The following is a 17866-nucleotide window of genomic DNA, read 5'->3' as shown; positions in this document are numbered from 1 at the left end:
GTTAGCAAGATTAACGTGCATCTCCGCACACAAGTGGGCTCTGATGCTGCAGGGGGGCTGGCAGTGCTCGCGTTTGCAGCTGGCTGGCAGGGGACCACCATGGCCGTGGAAAGAAGGGACAAATTCTGTCAGCAAACCGGGGCCTGACTGTCCTGGCTGAAGCTCCAGTTCAATCTAGTTCACGTGTGGGTGGCTCCTCCAGATTTAGCCTTTCAGGATTGACTGGAAGTTCACCCTGATCCCGGGGGATGGTGACTTCCGGAGTAAACCGTGGGCAGGGCAAAACAACGCTCGCAATTTTTAGGGATTGTTGTGTTCTGTTTCAATAACCCCTATCCTCTGAGTAGTATCTTTACTCAGTATTTTGCATGCCCATGATGTGCTAGTTGAGGATTATCAGGGGTGGCTGCTGTCACTCATGCAGCATTTCAAAATGTTGGCTCTAATAAATGCATACGGTGCTGGTGTCCTGTCCCTCGGTCTATCACAACACCTTCATTTTCTAGGGAAATACAGGTCAGTGTGAGACAGATAGGAAACTGCTGCACATGCCATTTGGTATATTTCTGAACATCAGTGACTTTTATAATTCTGCATGCTGCACCCTTGATCAGTCATCAAAATTTAGTAAGTTGAGTATTTGGGGCAAAATGAGCCTAATTCTGCTGTGCTAGAGGCACCCTGGGGTGGATGGCAAAGAGGTTAAGCCATTATTAACCAACACTTCCATCCAGCAGCAAGCACAGTTTCATGCAGGGAGTTCAGTGTACCAGGCTAAACACAGCTGAACTCTCAGAACTGAGTCATTACTCAACATCTTCTACATTGAAACAGTTAGGAGAAATTGGCAGTGGAGTCAGATGTTTCTCAGACACAATTCTTAATTCTTAGCAAAAATGCAGAAAACCTTTTTTTTCTTTTTTTTTTTTTTTTTTTTTTTTTTTTTTTTTTTTTTTTTTTTTTTTTTCTCCCTGAAAGCAGCTTCCATAAAACACACATAATGTCTGTTTTTTACAGCAGATAGCTATAAAGATCCTTAAGCGAGTCTCAGGACCACACTCTAAATGGTATCATATCTTTTTTCCCTGGTCCTATATGATTTTTACTTCTTTTACTTTGCACTGTGTGGTTTCACTGAGATAATTTCTGGAAGGAGCAGACACATGTGGCAGTATGTGATGGGAGGGTCTTGTCATTGCACTTCTCTACTTCTATAAAGAAATGTAATGACTTTACACAACTGACTAAATAGAAGGCAGGATTACAACTTTACAACACAACAAATAAAGGAATAAAGAAATAACTTGGGAGTAGAGTAATACAAAATAATGGACAAGGGTAAACAAAACTAGAAACTAATAAAAAAACCCCCAAAAAATCCCTGTTAAAAAATGTGTACCAACGTATCTGGAAATTGTACCAAGGTGTCTAGAAAATACAGAAATCTATCCCATACTAAAGTTCCAAGAGGATCAGAGTATGATGATGGCCCACCTTGGAAATTAATCCTTTATAGATATGTATCATTTTCTGCAGTGATGGTGAGCCACTGTCCCAAATCCCAGATGCACTCAGGCAGCACTGATGAAAGAAAAGAGATTTTGTGCATTTACTGAGAGTGGGAGGAGGCACAGAGGTTTCTTCCTAATCATTATGAATTCCCATCTTTATGAAATGAAACCTCCTAACCTACTTATGACATGCCATGCACATCACACAGGGGTGGGAGCACTGTGTCTGAAACAAGCTCACCCCATCAATGCTGAATAACTGGGCATCCATTCCAGCCCACGTTCTGCAGGTACCATGCGTGTGCACACTAATGTGCACATGCCTTTGCTCCTCATGAGCCAGAGCCTGGCAGATATCAGTCTGTAATATACTCTTGTAATACCATCCTGGCTGCTTTCCAAAAGGAAGGATGAAGTGACAGTCAGACCATAATGGGATTGCACAGTGGGGGAGAGTGACCTGTCTTCTACCAAGCAGCGTAAGCAGCGCCCACTTGGCATGTGTGAAGGTGTGTAATGACACAGAAACCAGAGCCCTGCCAGTCTGCCTCACTGTGCAACTCCAAGGACAGGCTGGAATGAAATAACTCTTTCCCTGAGGAACAGAATGCTCAAGAAAACCATGAGATGCACTTGGAAATCCTTTAATGGTATGTACTTCTTATTTAGTTCACTTTGTTCTGTGCACTGGCCCTTTCAGAGTTAACAGACATCAGTGACTTAGAGCTACAAATCTGCTTAGATGAAGGGAAGGAGGTTAGTGTAGGCAAGAGGACTGCTGAGTGAACAGTTTAAATTGCAAACTGTTACAGCCAATCCACCTCACTTCAAGCTCAGAGAAATAACTAGTTTAACATATAATGATGTTTGGTATCCAGGACTTGGTGATGCAGAAATGACAAGGCCATTTTGATTTAGCTGGAGAGAAAATATGACAGATAGTGCCATGTGCAAATTAAACCCTTTGATCCTGACATCAATCTCTTAATTAGGAAAGAGGAAGGAAGAGGCAGGAACTGCCAGGAAGAGGCAGTTTTGTTAACATGTCTATCTGGGCAGACCTATTGCTTTGAACAACAGTAGGATCAAATTTACTGGGGTTCATCCAATTTTATTTTGGTGCATTTCTCGGTGCAGCATTCATCATAGAATCACAGAATGGTTTGGGTTGGAAGGGACCTTAAAGCTCATCCAGTTCCACCACAGCAGGGGTGCCTTCCACTATCCCAGGTTGCTCCAAGCCCTGTTCAGCCTGGCCTTGGACATTTTCAGGGATGGGACAGCCACAGCCTCTGGGCAGCCTGTGCCAGTGTCTTGCTGCATACTTAATAATTTTTTGAGCTTTATTGCTTAAGATGTGATGTCACAGTCTTCACCATCAGCAATTTGCTTAAAAGAAAGGTTACAACAATTAATCAGCATAGACCATGCTGCAGATTACCCCTAATTACCACTAGAAATGTTCCTGTGCCCTGCACAGTCCCTCACCAAACTCTGTTCAGCAGTACATAGTGTTTTTCATTTCTGGCAAGTTCCTTTCCTGTCTTTCCTTGTCTGCACAGCTCAGTGCCTGCACAAACCTGAGCTGCCCTTGTGCACTCCCAGGCCCTTCTCTGGAGGCACCTTTAGGCTGCTCTTCTCTTATTTGCTGCATGTGCTGCACAGAAGGGCTGCTTCCCCTTGGTATATCAAATCTCTGCTCCCTCAGCTATTACCTTCTACCTCTTGAGTATGTCAGCTGTAGAAATCAATCTCCCTTCTACTACATATTTCAGCTGTACTATGTGTTGTACTTTTCTTTCAGATGACCTCAATTTCCCTATGATTCCATCTAGTACAGTGTCTATAGGACATAAATCCTGGACTTTTCTCTGAAGTAGCACAGGCACTGTGTCTTGGGCACAAGTGTTAACAACGTAGTTAATTTTAGAATTAGATTCTCTGCCCCCAAACAGGCTCCATTTGGAATTTTAGCAGGTATGTTTTGTTTGCTGAAGGAATATGCATAGCATTTTTTTGTCCAATTATACAAAAAGCTTTGGTTTTAGATATCTGCCTTGGTAGTATAAAGGTATGTACTTGGATTTCTTTGCCACTATTTGACCTTTACCTAATAAAGTCAGTACTTGGAATTTTGTTAATCACATACAGTATATAGATGTCTAAAAACTGTATCAAAAGTAAGTCTGTTGAAGAACTACTTTGAGACAAAATCTTTGAGTAGGAATGATATTAGAAACTTGGAAGGAAGCTCTCTGTGGCTTTCTGCTTCTCTCCAAAAGTCTCTGAGCCCTGAAGGGCCTACATTTTATTCCTGCACCTGTATCTGCTGCTGTAAGACTTAAACAAAAACCTGGGTAAGGAGACTGACATTAAAACACAAATATGTGATGTTGATAAACACATGCTACTCCCAACTATTTATTGCCATGCTTGAATACTTACCTCTGATTTGGACATGGAGCTATGGGAGGGGCCCATTATACAGTGTAGCCACACTGAACCTAGGAAACAAGCAAATAAGAATTAGGGTATTAGGCATACTAGCACATGCTCCCAATTACTGCACATTTACATTTGCCTGTTTAATAGTGGGACACAGACTCGTGCACACTGTTGCACACAGGGCCCTGGAGGAAGGTGACATGGCTGGGTTAAGGTACATGGTAAAAATCTCATCTTCACTGTTTGGGCTCATCATAAGGGTTGCAATGTGCTTGACTCCTGAGTTCTTGCTTTGGCTGGAGAAACCCTGTATCTGCCTCTCTACAGATGTACTACACTTGTTTCTTTCCCATACTGGAATTTAACCAGATTTGCAAGAAGGACACAGAGAGTACATCTGGAGCCAATAGAAAGAGGAAAGCTCTTGGCCACTCTATTTTGAGAAGAGAGAAGTGGACACAGAGGGAGTTAATGTGCACCTAGATTCTGGAACACAAGGAGAGAGTGTTTGTTGATAAATTCATGATAGTGAATCCAGGGTGTTTTGTCCCACTATATGGGTGTGTGTATGAATTTCAGTTAAATGTAATGAGGTAATTTTGGTCTGAGCTCTAGGTACTGTGAAACACAGACCAGACAGGACACAGACTGATGGGCATTTTCTTGCAGAAAAGAGCTATGGAAAACCAAGGGGAGGTTTTGATGAAGAGATGAGGGTCTGATTTTCTCAATATATAACAGGGTGAGAGACAGTCCTAGGGAAGTCAGTCCTGTTGGAGCAGGATAAGACCAGATGCTAAAGGGTTTTCTTCTGGGAATGCCTTCCAGAAATCTGAAAGGATACAGGCCCAGTGGAGAGATTGAAGTTTAAGGTTCACTCAGGCAAGAATTAGCCTTCGTGCTTGCTGGAACACCTGACCTGGAAGTGACATATACACTGAGCTGGGAGCAAAGTCCTGTAATAAATAACTGTGCTTCAGTCATTTCCTCCTTTGTGCAGTGGAGAATTGGCACTTAATGGCACCAGGGCCAGTTTCATCTTCTTATCCCTTATTACTCCAATGCTTATGAAAAAGAGGGACCCAAGCTGCAAAAGCCAGAGAGTGAAGATTTCTTCTCGAGAGGTAAATTCCCATCCTGTGGGGTGTGATTTGGTTTATGGTACAGCATTTCTTTGTCAAGAGGAGCAGCAGAGAGCCAGGCTTGGCCAGGAAGTGGCCATGCAACCAGGTGCAGGGGGTGGCCACTTACTGCTTCTCTGAGAAGAAGAATTTTATATGTTGGAACTGAATAACCTGGGATTATATGGGATCTCCTCCCTACACGTCCGCTCTTGGCTGCTGTCAGACGGATCTGGAGCCAGCTGTCCCTTTGATGTGACACTGTGTGGCTGTCTCTGTGCTTGCATCTGTCACTGCCTCCTTGTTCAGGGTCAACATTTCTGCTCTTTTGTCACATTCTGGTTTCTGGTGCAGGTGAAAAAGTGCTTGTCAGTTTGAATCACTGACTGTGGCCCATATTTAGTCTGTGTTTGCCAAGGACTGTGCTTCTGGACCACCCTGCATCACTGACAGCAACAGGCTATGTCAGTGTTGAAGTTGATATGTAGGTCCTGCCTCTGAGTCCTGAATAAGAACATGAGGACTTTGCCATAAGAATAACAGAATATGAAAGACTAGCTGACAAATCATCCTAGTCATGGAATCACTCTCAAAATTCAGCTCTGTGGGACAGAAAGTTGCTTTGAAGACCTTAGTTTCTTGGTTAGGACAGCCTAAACTGCATCATCTCTTAATTAAAGAACTGCTGTAGATTTCTGGACACTGATATTTTGGTTGTTATCTTCTTGATAGCGAGTTTCTAATTTTATTGTGGTTTCCTCCAGTCCCTTATTTTGCTGTTCATGCCTTGATTGCAATCCCTCCCATTCCAGCCAAGGAAGGTGAACTCTAGCCTCCATTACTGTTTTGTGGGGGGTTCAAGCTGGAGGTCTGAGGGAATTCAGCTCAGAAAGCATGAATTAAACTTGTGTCTCTGGGATAGTCACTGAACTGGTCAATGGACCAGCTAAAGATAACTCTATTGTGCATCAACTCACATTGCACCATGGAGTCTTTTTATTAGAGAGCCAGCCTTGAAGTTCAAACAATAAACTGTGCCTAGAACTTCACTTAGAGAACTATTTGATATGAAAATGAGCACAGTGAAATCTTCAGGGCTGAGAGCATCTCCAGGGTTATGTGGCAGAGCTCAGAGCATCACCCCAGTGCTGCAGATTCTTTGCTTTGTGTACATGGTGTCATTGTTGCTACATTGGGTGTATCTTACTCTGATCTCTTCTGCTTTAACAATATTATTTTTTAGATATTTTACTGGGGTTTTTTTTTGTTTTTTTGGGTTTTTTTGCAAGGAAACCCTGCTGTCTGTTCTCATCAAAGCTCTTTTCTGACCTAACATTATATTCTTGGCATGCAGGTTGCATACAGTGACCTGAAACATAATGGTGGTTTTCAGAAAGGTAAGTCCTATTCTTTGCTCTGATTGAGTGATTAGCCTGAGGCCCAAAGAGGAGAAAATTACCTTACCATCATGGTTCCATCAAAAGAAAGTAGCAATAACCCAGTATCAACGAGGTATAAAATCATTTTAGCTTAGACTAGGGAACAGGTGTCCTGCCTCATCAGGCCATCCTCTTGTTGAGCAGGTGACCTCTGTCACAAGGCGTGGCACTGAAACTACACAAGTTACCTTTGGAGTTTTATTCAACACAAATAAGAGCTGTTAGTCTATAACATTATTCATAATCTTGTGCAATGTTTATGGATGCTTTACATTGCTTAGTTGGTTTTAAAGCCACAAAGTATTTTGAGAGGAAAAATAATTGTTTTTCAGTAAAGCCATTGAAATTGTGACAGTCAATGCTGTAGTGTGTAACAAAAGTTGTATATGACAAGACACAGCTAGAAAGTCCATTGATCTACAATTCTGTTCAGTTTTTATTCCATCTTTCTGTTTGAATCTGTATTAGAGACTGGATCAAGAGAAGTGTTCCTGAGGGCTTGGAGTAGGGAAGTATAACCAGGACACTGGTACAGGCAACACCAAGATGTTGCTCATTCCTAGGAAAGGAGAGCTGTGGCTCACCCCTTCCTCCAGGGACAGCAGAGCAGGTTCTTGCTTGCTCTGCAGAGGTGCCAGATGTTGACAAGCCTCTACATATGTGAAGAGAGGAACTGGGCTGGATAAAGAGTGTTGGTGGTGTTATTTTTTTTTCCTAAGAGAGATCACATATGCACTCACATTTTGACTATAGCAAGAAAAATTAATATCTAGAATTTCTCACAACAGAGGTCTCTACGTTTCCAGGCATCCATTATGTACATCTGTTTGTTTGTTTTTCTCTTTCCTGATAAAAGCTATGTTCTCTCTTCTGAGAGAATACCATAGCTCATGGGAGGCTGCCATGTTCCTCAGTTCCAAGCCAGCTCCCCAGCATTCACTGTGCCCCCACCCAGCCTCTGAGACGAAGTGGAGCTGCATTATTGTGAAAAAGTGTTCAAGAAGTGTTGCCTCATTTTTTCTTGTGAGACAGCTGCGTTTTGTGACTTGTCCAAAGTCATGTTCCTGATCAGCTGTGGAGCTAGGAGTAGAATTCAGAGGTCTGTAAATGTACTGCCTGCAAGCAGAAAGAATGTACCCAGTTAAACACTGCTAAAGAAATCAAATAACTAAAAAAGTAAGACCAAGGGGTGTTTGCCTGTGAGCTACATGGCATCAAGTATCACACTGTACTTGACAGTAGCTTCTTTCTCCCCAGGGTGATCATGTGTGGCTGGACACTCAACCAAACAGTGAATTTAATGTCCCTATTGGGGCAGTTGTGAAGGAATCTGACTCAGGACGGATCTTGCTGGAGGATGATGAAGGCAAGGTGGGCTATGCTATAATCTTCTGTAAAAGATGAACATGAAATGTAAAAGTACAAAGTACAAAAGAAGGCCCTACTGGGTTAGACCAAGGCTGCATCTCTCGAGGTGGTCTGACTTTGATATAGGTAGGATATACTGAAAGAGAGACTATAGAAATAAGACAAGTATAGGATGGTCACCTGGCATCACCAGGTCCCAGCACTAGGAAGATTCAGAAATTCTTAAGATAGAGGCTATATCTGCATGGTTAGGAAAAGGAAATGGATGGGCTCCAATACCTAAATCAGGTGAAGTTTTAGGTGGAAACATCATCCCACTGTATCCTACCTCATACAATGTTCTGTCTGTGAGGACAGTTGCACTCTGAACAGTGTTAAAATTGGTGCTGTTCAGAGCCCACTTGAATGGCTTTGTTTAGTATTTTAAACCATCTTGTCCTGGGGAGCAGCAAACCAGTTAACTCCTGTTGGCCAGTCACCTGTGTGTTAGAACATGCTTGCTTGAGCACGTATTATCTGTAGCTCTCTCTAGTCTAACCCAGCTGTCCTTTGTTTGCCTCTGAGCCACAGCATCCCAGGTTCAGGTCTGATCTGTGCCTTCCTTTGCCAGGAGCACTGGATCACGGCTCGGAACATGCACATGGTGCGCCTGATGCACCCGTCCTCTGTGCAGGGGGTAGAGGACATGATCCGCCTGGGGGACCTCCATGAAGCTGGCATGGTGCACAACCTGCTCATCCGACACCAGGAGCACAAAATCTATGTGAGTGCTGCAGCCGTTTCCAGCAACAGCCTCCACATTTAGCAAGTGATTTCTGCAGTCTGTGAGCCTTTCACACACGGGGCCCTCTGACTTCTTTAATGACTGAGGGTGCCAAGGAGACACGACACAGTTTTTCTCTTCTTTCACTCGAGTACTCTGGCAGTAAAGAAGGGAACTACCAGCAGCCCCCCAGTCACAGTGCTGGCACAGATAGTGACTCCACTTACTTTCTCCCAGAGCAATCACTGCCACCAGCCACTGACAGTGAACTAAATCCAGCCTGTGTTACAGCTTAATGCTGCTATTACCTGGAGGATCAACCTAACTAGTATGTAGTGACATGATTTCAATTGTCCCACAGTCCAAGCCAACATTTACTTGATTTTGATGTAATAAGATGGTTAATGAATAAATCTGGATATTTTGTTCATTACAGGTTTTATCTGTAACTGGGAAATTTGGCATTTTTATTTTGTTTTCCTGAGTTTCCCATTTGTAATATAATTAATGTTCAGGTTTTTCCATGCTTTGCCTCCCATATTACATACAGTACTGGAGAGAAAGCTGCATCTTACAAAATAGGTATGATAATATTTAAGGTTAAAAAAAAGGCAGATTTTATAGATCCTACAGTTATAACTACTGAGGTGTGTGTATAGACCTGTTACATTAAAATCTAGCAGCCTGCAGTTGTTTCCTGTAGTTTTCAAACAACATTATTGCCTTGCATCTCCACAGCCTTCAACAGCCTCCTTCATTTCACTGGTGGTGCTGTATGTAAAAGTTTCTAAATCACTGTATGAATAGCACAACTATAACTTGGCCCATTAGCAAAGTTCAGTTACATCTGTACTAGAATACAAAAGCAGCTTAACAAAATACTGCAAAACACCTTATGATAACACCAAAGTGCCAGGTCAAATTGGATTTCCCACGTACTTCAGCTTGAGACAGAACTGAGATGGCATTTGGCAAGGAGATTACACCCAGCATTCTTCCTTGGGCAAAACCCTCATCTTGGGATGTTTAACAGCAATTGATAATGAAGAACTGGGCTCTCAGCCTCACCCAAGTGCTGCTGTGATCTCCGAGGCTTCCCTCCTGCCTGTGTTTAGATTTATACTGCAAGTGGCTTTGGTTGTATTCTTGTTTGCAAGTTTGCTGTAGCCATAATGCTCACAACTGTTTTCCAGACTTACACAGGATCAATCCTTGTAGCAGTGAATCCATACCAGCTGCTGCCCCTCTACACAGTGGACCAGATCAGACTGTACTGTAACAAGAGGATTGGAGAGCTTCCACCTCATGTCTTTGCCATTGCAGACAACTGTTACTTCAATATGAAGAGGAATAAGAGAGACCAGTGCTGTGTGATCAGGTGAATGGACTCAGAGAGGGCAAATACCAGAAACCAAGTCTGGCATGGTTTGGGGCACCTTGTAGACACAAAAGACCTTCCAAATGGAAGGGCACAGACAAAACTAGAGACAACAGGAAGGAAATATTTTTCCCTGTTCTTTTATTTTCGGTTAGGGCTGCAAAAGGTAAAACATATGCAAAGGATTCCCAAAGTCCATTGTTTTCCCCCAGAATCTTTGGATGTAGTTGTACATTCTGCATGTGGTCACTACATACATACTACATAACACCTGAATGTGTGTGATATAGGGCTGTCTTTTACCTTGGTGGTAAGATATTTATATTACATGTGGTTTCTGGGCCTAGACATTTCCTCAAGACAAATAACCTCTGCTAACCAAAAGGTGGATGGAAGCTTTCTTCATCCTAGAAAGAATCCATTTTCTGTTTGTCATCAATGGGAAGAACCAGATAGTCTCATTGCAATAGTATCTGATTATAGCTGATGTGCTCAGTTGATATAACTCAGCTGATGTGCCAACACTAGCACTGACAATCTCTTAATGCAGTAAAGAAGAAAAGCTAGTGGTCATTTAATTTGCACAGGTACAGAATGTCTTCCATGGATTTGCTTGTTTTTAATTGATGGGAGAATTTAATTCTCAGCCTAAGTCTGAAGAACAACTTAAATTTGAGCAGATAAGATGATGAAAGACTCAAATTTTCCAGCCCTCTATGAAAGACAGTCTGATCTGCCATTCACAGGGTAAACTTAAGTGGGATTGCTTTTTTTTAAACTTGGTCTTCCATGTTACCAAAAAAAGAAAGGAAGCCTGTAATGATCTTTTTTTCTTTCTGCAGTGGTGAATCTGGAGCTGGTAAAACTGAAAGTACAAAGCTAATACTACAGTTTTTGGCAGCTGTCAGTGGCCAGCATTCCTGGATAGAGCAACAAATCCTAGAGGCCAACCCCATTCTGGAAGGTAGGTTACTTAGCAAACATGGCTGATTTACCATGGCTGATTTTATCTCAGGATAAAAAAAATCAGAAACAGATCCTTGAACCGTTGTATCTGCTTAACTGGTAACCCCCCCCGAAACACTAAATATACACTGGAGATGTTCTCTATACTTTTCTGCCATGTTCCCATGAAGTTCACAGCAGCTTTGCTCTCAGGCTGTAGGAGGAGATGCCACTGTAATATTTAGCCTGGAACTGCCAGGAGCACAAGAGTCCTTGGGACTGCACAGCCCAAGGCAAAGCCCCCTAGTTTGGCATTTGCCCTAGACAGTGACAACATGACTGGCCAAGCACAGATGTATCTGTAGGGGAGCTCCCTGAGACACCCATCTTTCTCTGTACAGTTCTGTGTTCCCAGTAAATCCTTCTGAAGGTCTTGACTTGCCCAGATCTCTTGGCTGGCCAGATATAGACCACACTTGGATCATTTGAATATGTCTTGTAGGACCCAATTATCTGGGTGCACAGTATATCTGCCCCTCTCTTCAGCAGGCAGACTGAGACAAGACATTCTCCAGTGCTTCTCAGCACTGTCATTTGGAACACAGTGTGTTAAACACTGGCATAGCAGCAAAGTAGAGGAGAAAAAATAGGCTTGATGTTCATGAACTGCAATAATACAGATACTACCTCTGTCCCTTGCCCATCAGCTTTTGGAAATGCCAAGACAATTCGAAATGACAATTCAAGCCGCTTTGGGAAATACATTGATATTCACTTCAACAAGAATGGTGTCATAGAAGGAGCCCGGATAGAACAGTTTCTCCTGGAGAAGTCCCGGGTTTGCCGGCAGGTGAGGGCACTGGCAGGTGTACATTCTGCCTGTTCTTGTCTTAGAAGCTTATCCTGACAAGGCTGTCCATTGGCCTGTTTCTTTTATTTTTAGGCACCTGAGGAGAGGAACTATCACATCTTCTACTGCATGCTAATGGGGATGAATACAGAGCAGAAAAAGATGCTGAATCTGGGCACTGCTTCAGAGTACACTTATCTCACTATGGTAATAGTCTCTGCTTTATTCTCCATTATCCCTCTGCCATTTTCTTCTTCTAGTGAGCAATTACAATCACTAGGAACTGCAGATGGTATTTTTTAAATATGAACAGTCCTCCCCTTAGAGTACCAGCAGCAATAACACCAAAAGTGCTGTGAGCACTAGTGTCAGACACCTACTGTATTGTCCACCAGTGGGAAGCAGCTTATGGCAGGTCAAAGCTTTCTGTCAAAGGCAGACTTAAGAAGCATAAAGAACCTTGTAAAACAGAATGTGGACAACATCCCCCACTTTCCCAGACACTCAGATTTCAAAGGAATGCAAGGGATCTCATGCCAGGAAGAATAGTAATCATATATGTGTACCTTGTAGGAAAATTAATAAGAATCCTAGTCCTTGTGTGTCATGAATCTTATATACATAATACAGGCAGCTGGCATTCAGCGTAACCTCCCACAATTGACACTAATGACCATGGGTTATGATGCCATTGTGACAGAAGTGGGAACTTCATAGATGAGGTTTTTGAAAATAGCTAATTGAGTGGTTTAGGACATGAAAGCCATGATGAAAATCCTATCCTTTAGCCCGTGTATATACCTTGTATTAAATATGTCAGCTGGTTAGATTTGGGCTGTTCTACAGCTGTGGAAAGAATGTGTTTAAGCCCTGCCTCTACTGAAATTAGCTGGAGCTGGGCATCTAATTTCTAGGAAATGAATACAAGTCTGTTTCTGGAGTCTCAAAAGCAAAACCATTAAAGTTGTGGAGACTTTTTCAAATGTAATGTTTTCAAAGAGCAGTGTTCTTGCAGCAAGGCTGATGAGTGCAATTAGTGCAATTAACCCATTGGCTATTCCATAAAAAGGCCCCTGGGCAGCAGTAGGGAAGTGTGATATTGAGATAGAAGGATTGGATTAAAGGAGAACATATCCATGGTTTTGTAAAGGTCAGCTGTTGGCACAAGCTAGCGTGTTTACATGCTGTAAACTGAAATGTCTAGGAATATTTCATTTTTGTAATCATCATAATATATCGTCACAAATGGCAAAGGTAAAAAAAAACATTTCCCCATCTTCATTATGGCTAAAAATAATTTCTATCAGGAGCACCATCCTAGGACCTGCTGTGCAGGCTTTGATGAAGGTTCTTCTGATGCTGCCTTGGATTTTTCCATTTACCTTCCACTAGGACATAATATTTTTATTTTGAGATCTGCCTTCTAATACTTATCCAACTCGACTCGCTTTGGTTTGGGATGAAGGCTCTTAATTTCCTATTGACAAGGCAGAGAGAGGAAACCAAAGAAACAGGCATGGCCTTGAAAATGTAGGTAATCTTGTCAAAGTTTCCTGTCCTTCTGTGCTCCAGAGCAGCCTTCCCATCAGCTTTTCCTTTTGACTTCCCCAATATTCAGTCTAGCCCTGAAGAAATGCATTATTGAGCCCTCTGTTAATGCATTCTTTCTGAGAGAAAAAAATGAAGGAAGATACAATCATGGGAAGAGAATATATAATGTCTAGATTTTACCTTGCATCCTTGTGGACTCACAGGACAGCCACTCTTTATACAAAGGCCTGTCAGTCTGCACATGCTTTCCTCCTTGGAGGGTTTTCCTCACCTGTTGGTGTGGTGCTTGCAGGGTAACTGCATGTCCTGCGACAGCCGGAATGACGCCAAGGATTATGCCCACATCCGCTCGGCTATGAAGATCCTCATGTTCTCAGACTCTGAGCACTGGGACATCAGCAAGCTGCTGGCTGCCATCCTGCACCTAGGGAATGTAGAGTTCCAAGGTAAAATCAGCATTGCCTGTGCTTACCTCAGACTCGATGGTAAAGGTACTCCCTTGGGTGCTGCCTGCTTCCACCTGCACAGATTAGGTTATGATGTTCTGACCTGTATTAACAGGTGAACAGAGTTGGAAGGGCAGGGAGATAAGCACCATTAAATTCTGGTTTGTGACTCCACTGCCCTGTGTTTTGAAAAACAGCATCTTATTCTTTTGTCACAGTGTCAGGTGTCCATGCTTGTAAATAGGCCCTAGGAAACAACAGAGTATAATGCCATGTTACATTTGCTGATTGTTGTTCTACACAGGCCAGAGGACACAGGAGTGATGTTTGCCTTGGAGATAACAGCAGTCATCCTCCTGCTGAACACTCACCTGCATAGGTGCACTTCTGGTATGGACAGGCACAGTGTGACCCACCAGTACATGCCAGAAGCTTTCAAATTTTAGAAAAGAACTCCTTACTTTGTGATACAGTGGGCCTGATAGAGAGATGGCAGGTGGATTCTTTGGATTAATGCTGACTACTAAAATTAGGGATTTATTTTATTCCTCTTTGTTGTCTAAATTTCCCACAAACCAGATACACAGGAAAAATATTTGCAGAAACACGTTTTTTGGAGTCAGATATTACTTCCCCAGATCCCCAATAGTTACTATTTTAAATTAATAACCTTGTCAGTTTGGCTGCTGTGTTTAGCCTGATATTCTAGACATGAGAGAGCCCTGTAGATCCCAGAATCAGGCTGAAATCAGGACCCTCCTTGGTAAAATCACCACACTTGTCATTTTCAAATGAGAACTGAGTACCTTCCCACATCCCCAGTGCTATGAGGTCGCAGAAATGCAGGTACATTAACAACAGTGATGGTTTCCCCTGAGATTGGCTGTTTCTTCCTTGCAGCGGCCGTGTACGACAACCTGGACTGCTCTGATGTGATAGACTCACCACACTTCTCCATTGCCACCAAACTGCTCGAGGTAATGGACTCTTATCTTCTGCTGGTTCTTCCTTCTCCCTTGTTCTGTGAGCACACTGGCAGAGCACTCTCTGGAGTTTATGCAGGAGTGGACATTCAGCAGGCATGTCGCCTCTGTCCTGCTGACACGCCAGTCATGCTTTGCAGATGTCTCTCCAAGCTGGGAGACCTTTAAATGGGACAGCAAGTTGCTAGTGGATGCTGCTAGACAAGCAGTTAGTTATAGCAAACTCCTCCTGATACAAACTTTGCTGGATCTTCTTTATCCACCTGGAATGACCAGGTTGCCATGACTGTTTCTCCAGGTGGACTACAGTGAACTCCAGAACAGCCTCACAAACCTCTCCATCATTGTCCGAGGAGAAAGTGTATCCAGGCCTCTGAATGTGGTTCAAGCTGCCAATGGGAGGGATGCCTTTGTGAAGGTACTGGTACTCACAGCTTCCCTGTTTAAACACTAGGGATGCTTTCAGAGCTGTCTTTCTTCCTGGCTGAGGAGCCTTACGTGATAAACGTTGACCCAGAGGGCTCCAGGCCCTTGCCATTCTCAGGCATAGCTTAACAGCACAATAGCAAGCAGTAATTACAAGGCTCTAATGATGGTTGTTAATTCTTCTTTATTTTTTTTCCTCAGGGTATATATGGACGGATTTTCTTGTGGATCGTGAACAAAATCAACTCAGCCATTTTCAACCCAACTTCTCAGAAGCCTAAAGACAGACACCAATCCATTGGACTGCTGGACATTTTTGGGTTTGAAAACTTCAGCAACAACAGGTAGGAAACTCCAGATGCAGTGCAATAGGAAGCTGAATAGCAGCTGATGTAAAGGGAAACAGTGCAAAAAACAAAGAGACACATGCTCTTTCATCACATCCTGATTCTCAGAAGAATGGTAAAAATTCCATTACTGAATTTTTCCAATTATGGTCATGCAGATTCCATTTTTCTTCAGTCTTGGTCATATTTCTGCCTCCTTCCCCAGCCTTCATTTTAGTGCAGCCATTGCACATGTCTGTTCCAGAGCCTGAGGAATTTTCTATGGGGAGATGGCTATGGAGCTACGGTGGCAGCAGCCACTATGTGAGGATGTAGTATATCCCTGTCTCTGTACCAAACTTTCCTGTTCCATAGCATTTTACAATATCTTTTGGGATACATTTGGCATGTAGTACAAAGGAAACTTTGTCATGTTTTCCATTTCACCTCATGCTTACATCCTTCTAAGTGTTCTCCCATCTTTTTTTCTTTTCTTTCCTTTTAATTTTTATGGGTTTTGTTTTTTGTTATTGGTGGTGGTTTTGGGTTTTGTTTGTTTTTGAATTTGTTTGTTTGTTTATGGCTTCATTTCTCTGCTCCTAAGGGCGGGTCAGCAAAGTGCCTGGTCAGCACATCATGGTGTCACTGCATGTTTCTGCTGTCTCTTCCACTGGTGTTTCCATTCCCAAAGCAGCATTTCTGTTTGCCCTTCTCTCTGGGAGGAGCAGCAGCTCTCTCAGTTGTCAGGTACCATCAGTTCTCCACAAATCATCAGCACATACTCTGCAATCTTTTGCAATTCATTTCAACTGATGCCTCTTGCCTTCAGCCAGATAATATTCCTCAGTGACTTTTGGAACAGAATTTAGGATCTCTACAGTCTGTCTTCTATCTTTTGTGTTCTCTCCTGTTATTTTGTGCTGTTCCCAAGATCTGCAGAAAATGCCGCCCTTGTATTGTTAGGATTGGCAGTGTGCAGTGATGGCAGTACCAGCACTGTGGAATATGGCAGTGGTGTATCTGCATTTAATGCAGAGGCTAAATAAACAGTAGAGAGCAGTGCAGCACTGGCCAAGGATGACCATGGGCTTTCATCTTGTTCTTCCCCAGCTTTGAGCAGCTGTGCATTAACATTGCAAATGAGCACCTTCAGCAGTTCTTTGTGCACCATGTGTTCAAGCTGGAGCAAGAGGAATACCTTGCAGAGCACATTACCTGGAACAACATTGACTTCACTGATAACCACCAGGCTCTGGAAGTCATTGCTGTTAAGCCAATGAATATCATCTCCCTCATTGATGAAGAGAGCAGGTTCCCAAAGGTATATTTCTGGTTTCACTTGTAATGCCTGGGTTTGCACACAGGTCACAGGTAACACATGGGTTTAGACACATAGAGGGAATATCTTCTCCCCATAGAGTTTCTTTCAAATTAGCTCGCTACACAATTGCTTCACTCTCTGCTGGAATGTGCTCTTCCTGGTGCCTTGCTGTTGAAACTCTTACAGCTGTTCCAGACAGAGAAGGAAGGGATCCAGATAATTTTACAAGGGCTTCTTAGGAAATCTTTGAAATAATTAATTGAGTATTGTTCTGCTGTTAGTCTGGGCTGCAGCTTGCTCTTTCTTCCCCTTGCTGACAGACTTCATTGAGCAGTGTCACCATTGTGAGGAACTGAAGGGGAGCTACAGGCCTGGCAGTTAATGCTGGTGCCAGGGAAGGTGATAAGCAGATCATTTTGAGCACCATCACAGAGCAGGTACAGAAGAACATGTTGATCAGTCAGCAAGGGCCCTTCTTGACTAACCTGATCTCCTTCCATGACAAGGTGACCTGAGAGTGCATGAGGGAAAGCCTGTGGCTGTTATATGCCATGGTTCTGTGATTCTGTGAAAAGTTATTCTGCAAAGGTCATCATCTCAAAGAGAAGAGCAGAGGTGAAAGTAGCATCTGATCTCAGGCATGCCTGTAGAGTGTTTTCATAGTCTGCAGAGCATGGTGAGGCTAAACTGGAGTGTTGCTGCAGGAATCAAATGGCAATGCAGGGTGTGCAGAAAAGCAAGCACCTGCCTCAGCTCATTGGTAGTCCTTCAGGTAACTATTTGAGAGGATCAGGATGTACAGGCAGACAGCTTTCCCCTTTCTTCCCTAAGAAGAGGGTGGTCTCCCAGATCAAGAAAGCCAGGGATCTCTGAGTCTTGTATCAGCAGGGGAGTGCAAGAAGAATTGTGCCTGGCCAGGAGGAGGAGGCATCCCTTACAGCTTCCTGGGTAGGAGGGCATGAGAAAGTTGGTGGGGGGTTTTGCTTGTGAGGT

The 17866-nt window shown here is 43.1% G+C and overlaps 1 protein-coding gene and 1 long non-coding RNA gene across 2 annotated transcripts in view; one reads left to right on the top strand and one right to left on the bottom strand.

The window, feature by feature from the left end:
- Positions 1-1029: 1029 nt before the first annotated feature.
- The window catches only part of LOC306806383, a 33795-nt gene continuing 16958 nt past the window's right edge, over positions 1030-17866 (bottom strand). Inside the window, exons 3-5 of the long non-coding RNA XR_013775460.1 lie at positions 13643-13795; positions 3957-4015; positions 1030-1581 (exon numbers count right to left, since the gene is read on the bottom strand). This is a non-coding gene — a long non-coding RNA (uncharacterized lncRNA). The remainder of the gene's footprint in view (positions 1582-3956; positions 4016-13642; positions 13796-17866) is intronic.
- Positions 6430-17866, top strand: part of MYO7B (myosin VIIB) — a 50077-nt gene continuing 38640 nt past the window's right edge. Inside the window, exons 1-12 of the mRNA XM_079315086.1 lie at positions 6430-6474; positions 7774-7887; positions 8495-8647; positions 9841-10025; positions 10868-10989; positions 11678-11820; positions 11914-12027; positions 13664-13817; positions 14718-14794; positions 15099-15218; positions 15428-15570; positions 16663-16873. Coding sequence (XP_079171212.1) covers positions 6457-6474; positions 7774-7887; positions 8495-8647; positions 9841-10025; positions 10868-10989; positions 11678-11820; positions 11914-12027; positions 13664-13817; positions 14718-14794; positions 15099-15218; positions 15428-15570; positions 16663-16873 — 1554 coding nt within the window. The 5' untranslated portion in view covers positions 6430-6456. The remainder of the gene's footprint in view (positions 6475-7773; positions 7888-8494; positions 8648-9840; positions 10026-10867; positions 10990-11677; positions 11821-11913; positions 12028-13663; positions 13818-14717; positions 14795-15098; positions 15219-15427; positions 15571-16662; positions 16874-17866) is intronic.

This window comes from Erithacus rubecula, assembly GCF_903797595.1.
Source record: "Erithacus rubecula genome assembly, chromosome: 11".
Classification (NCBI taxonomy): Eukaryota; Metazoa; Chordata; class Aves; order Passeriformes; family Muscicapidae; genus Erithacus; species Erithacus rubecula.
This window is presented reverse-complemented; position numbering and strand designations above follow the sequence as displayed.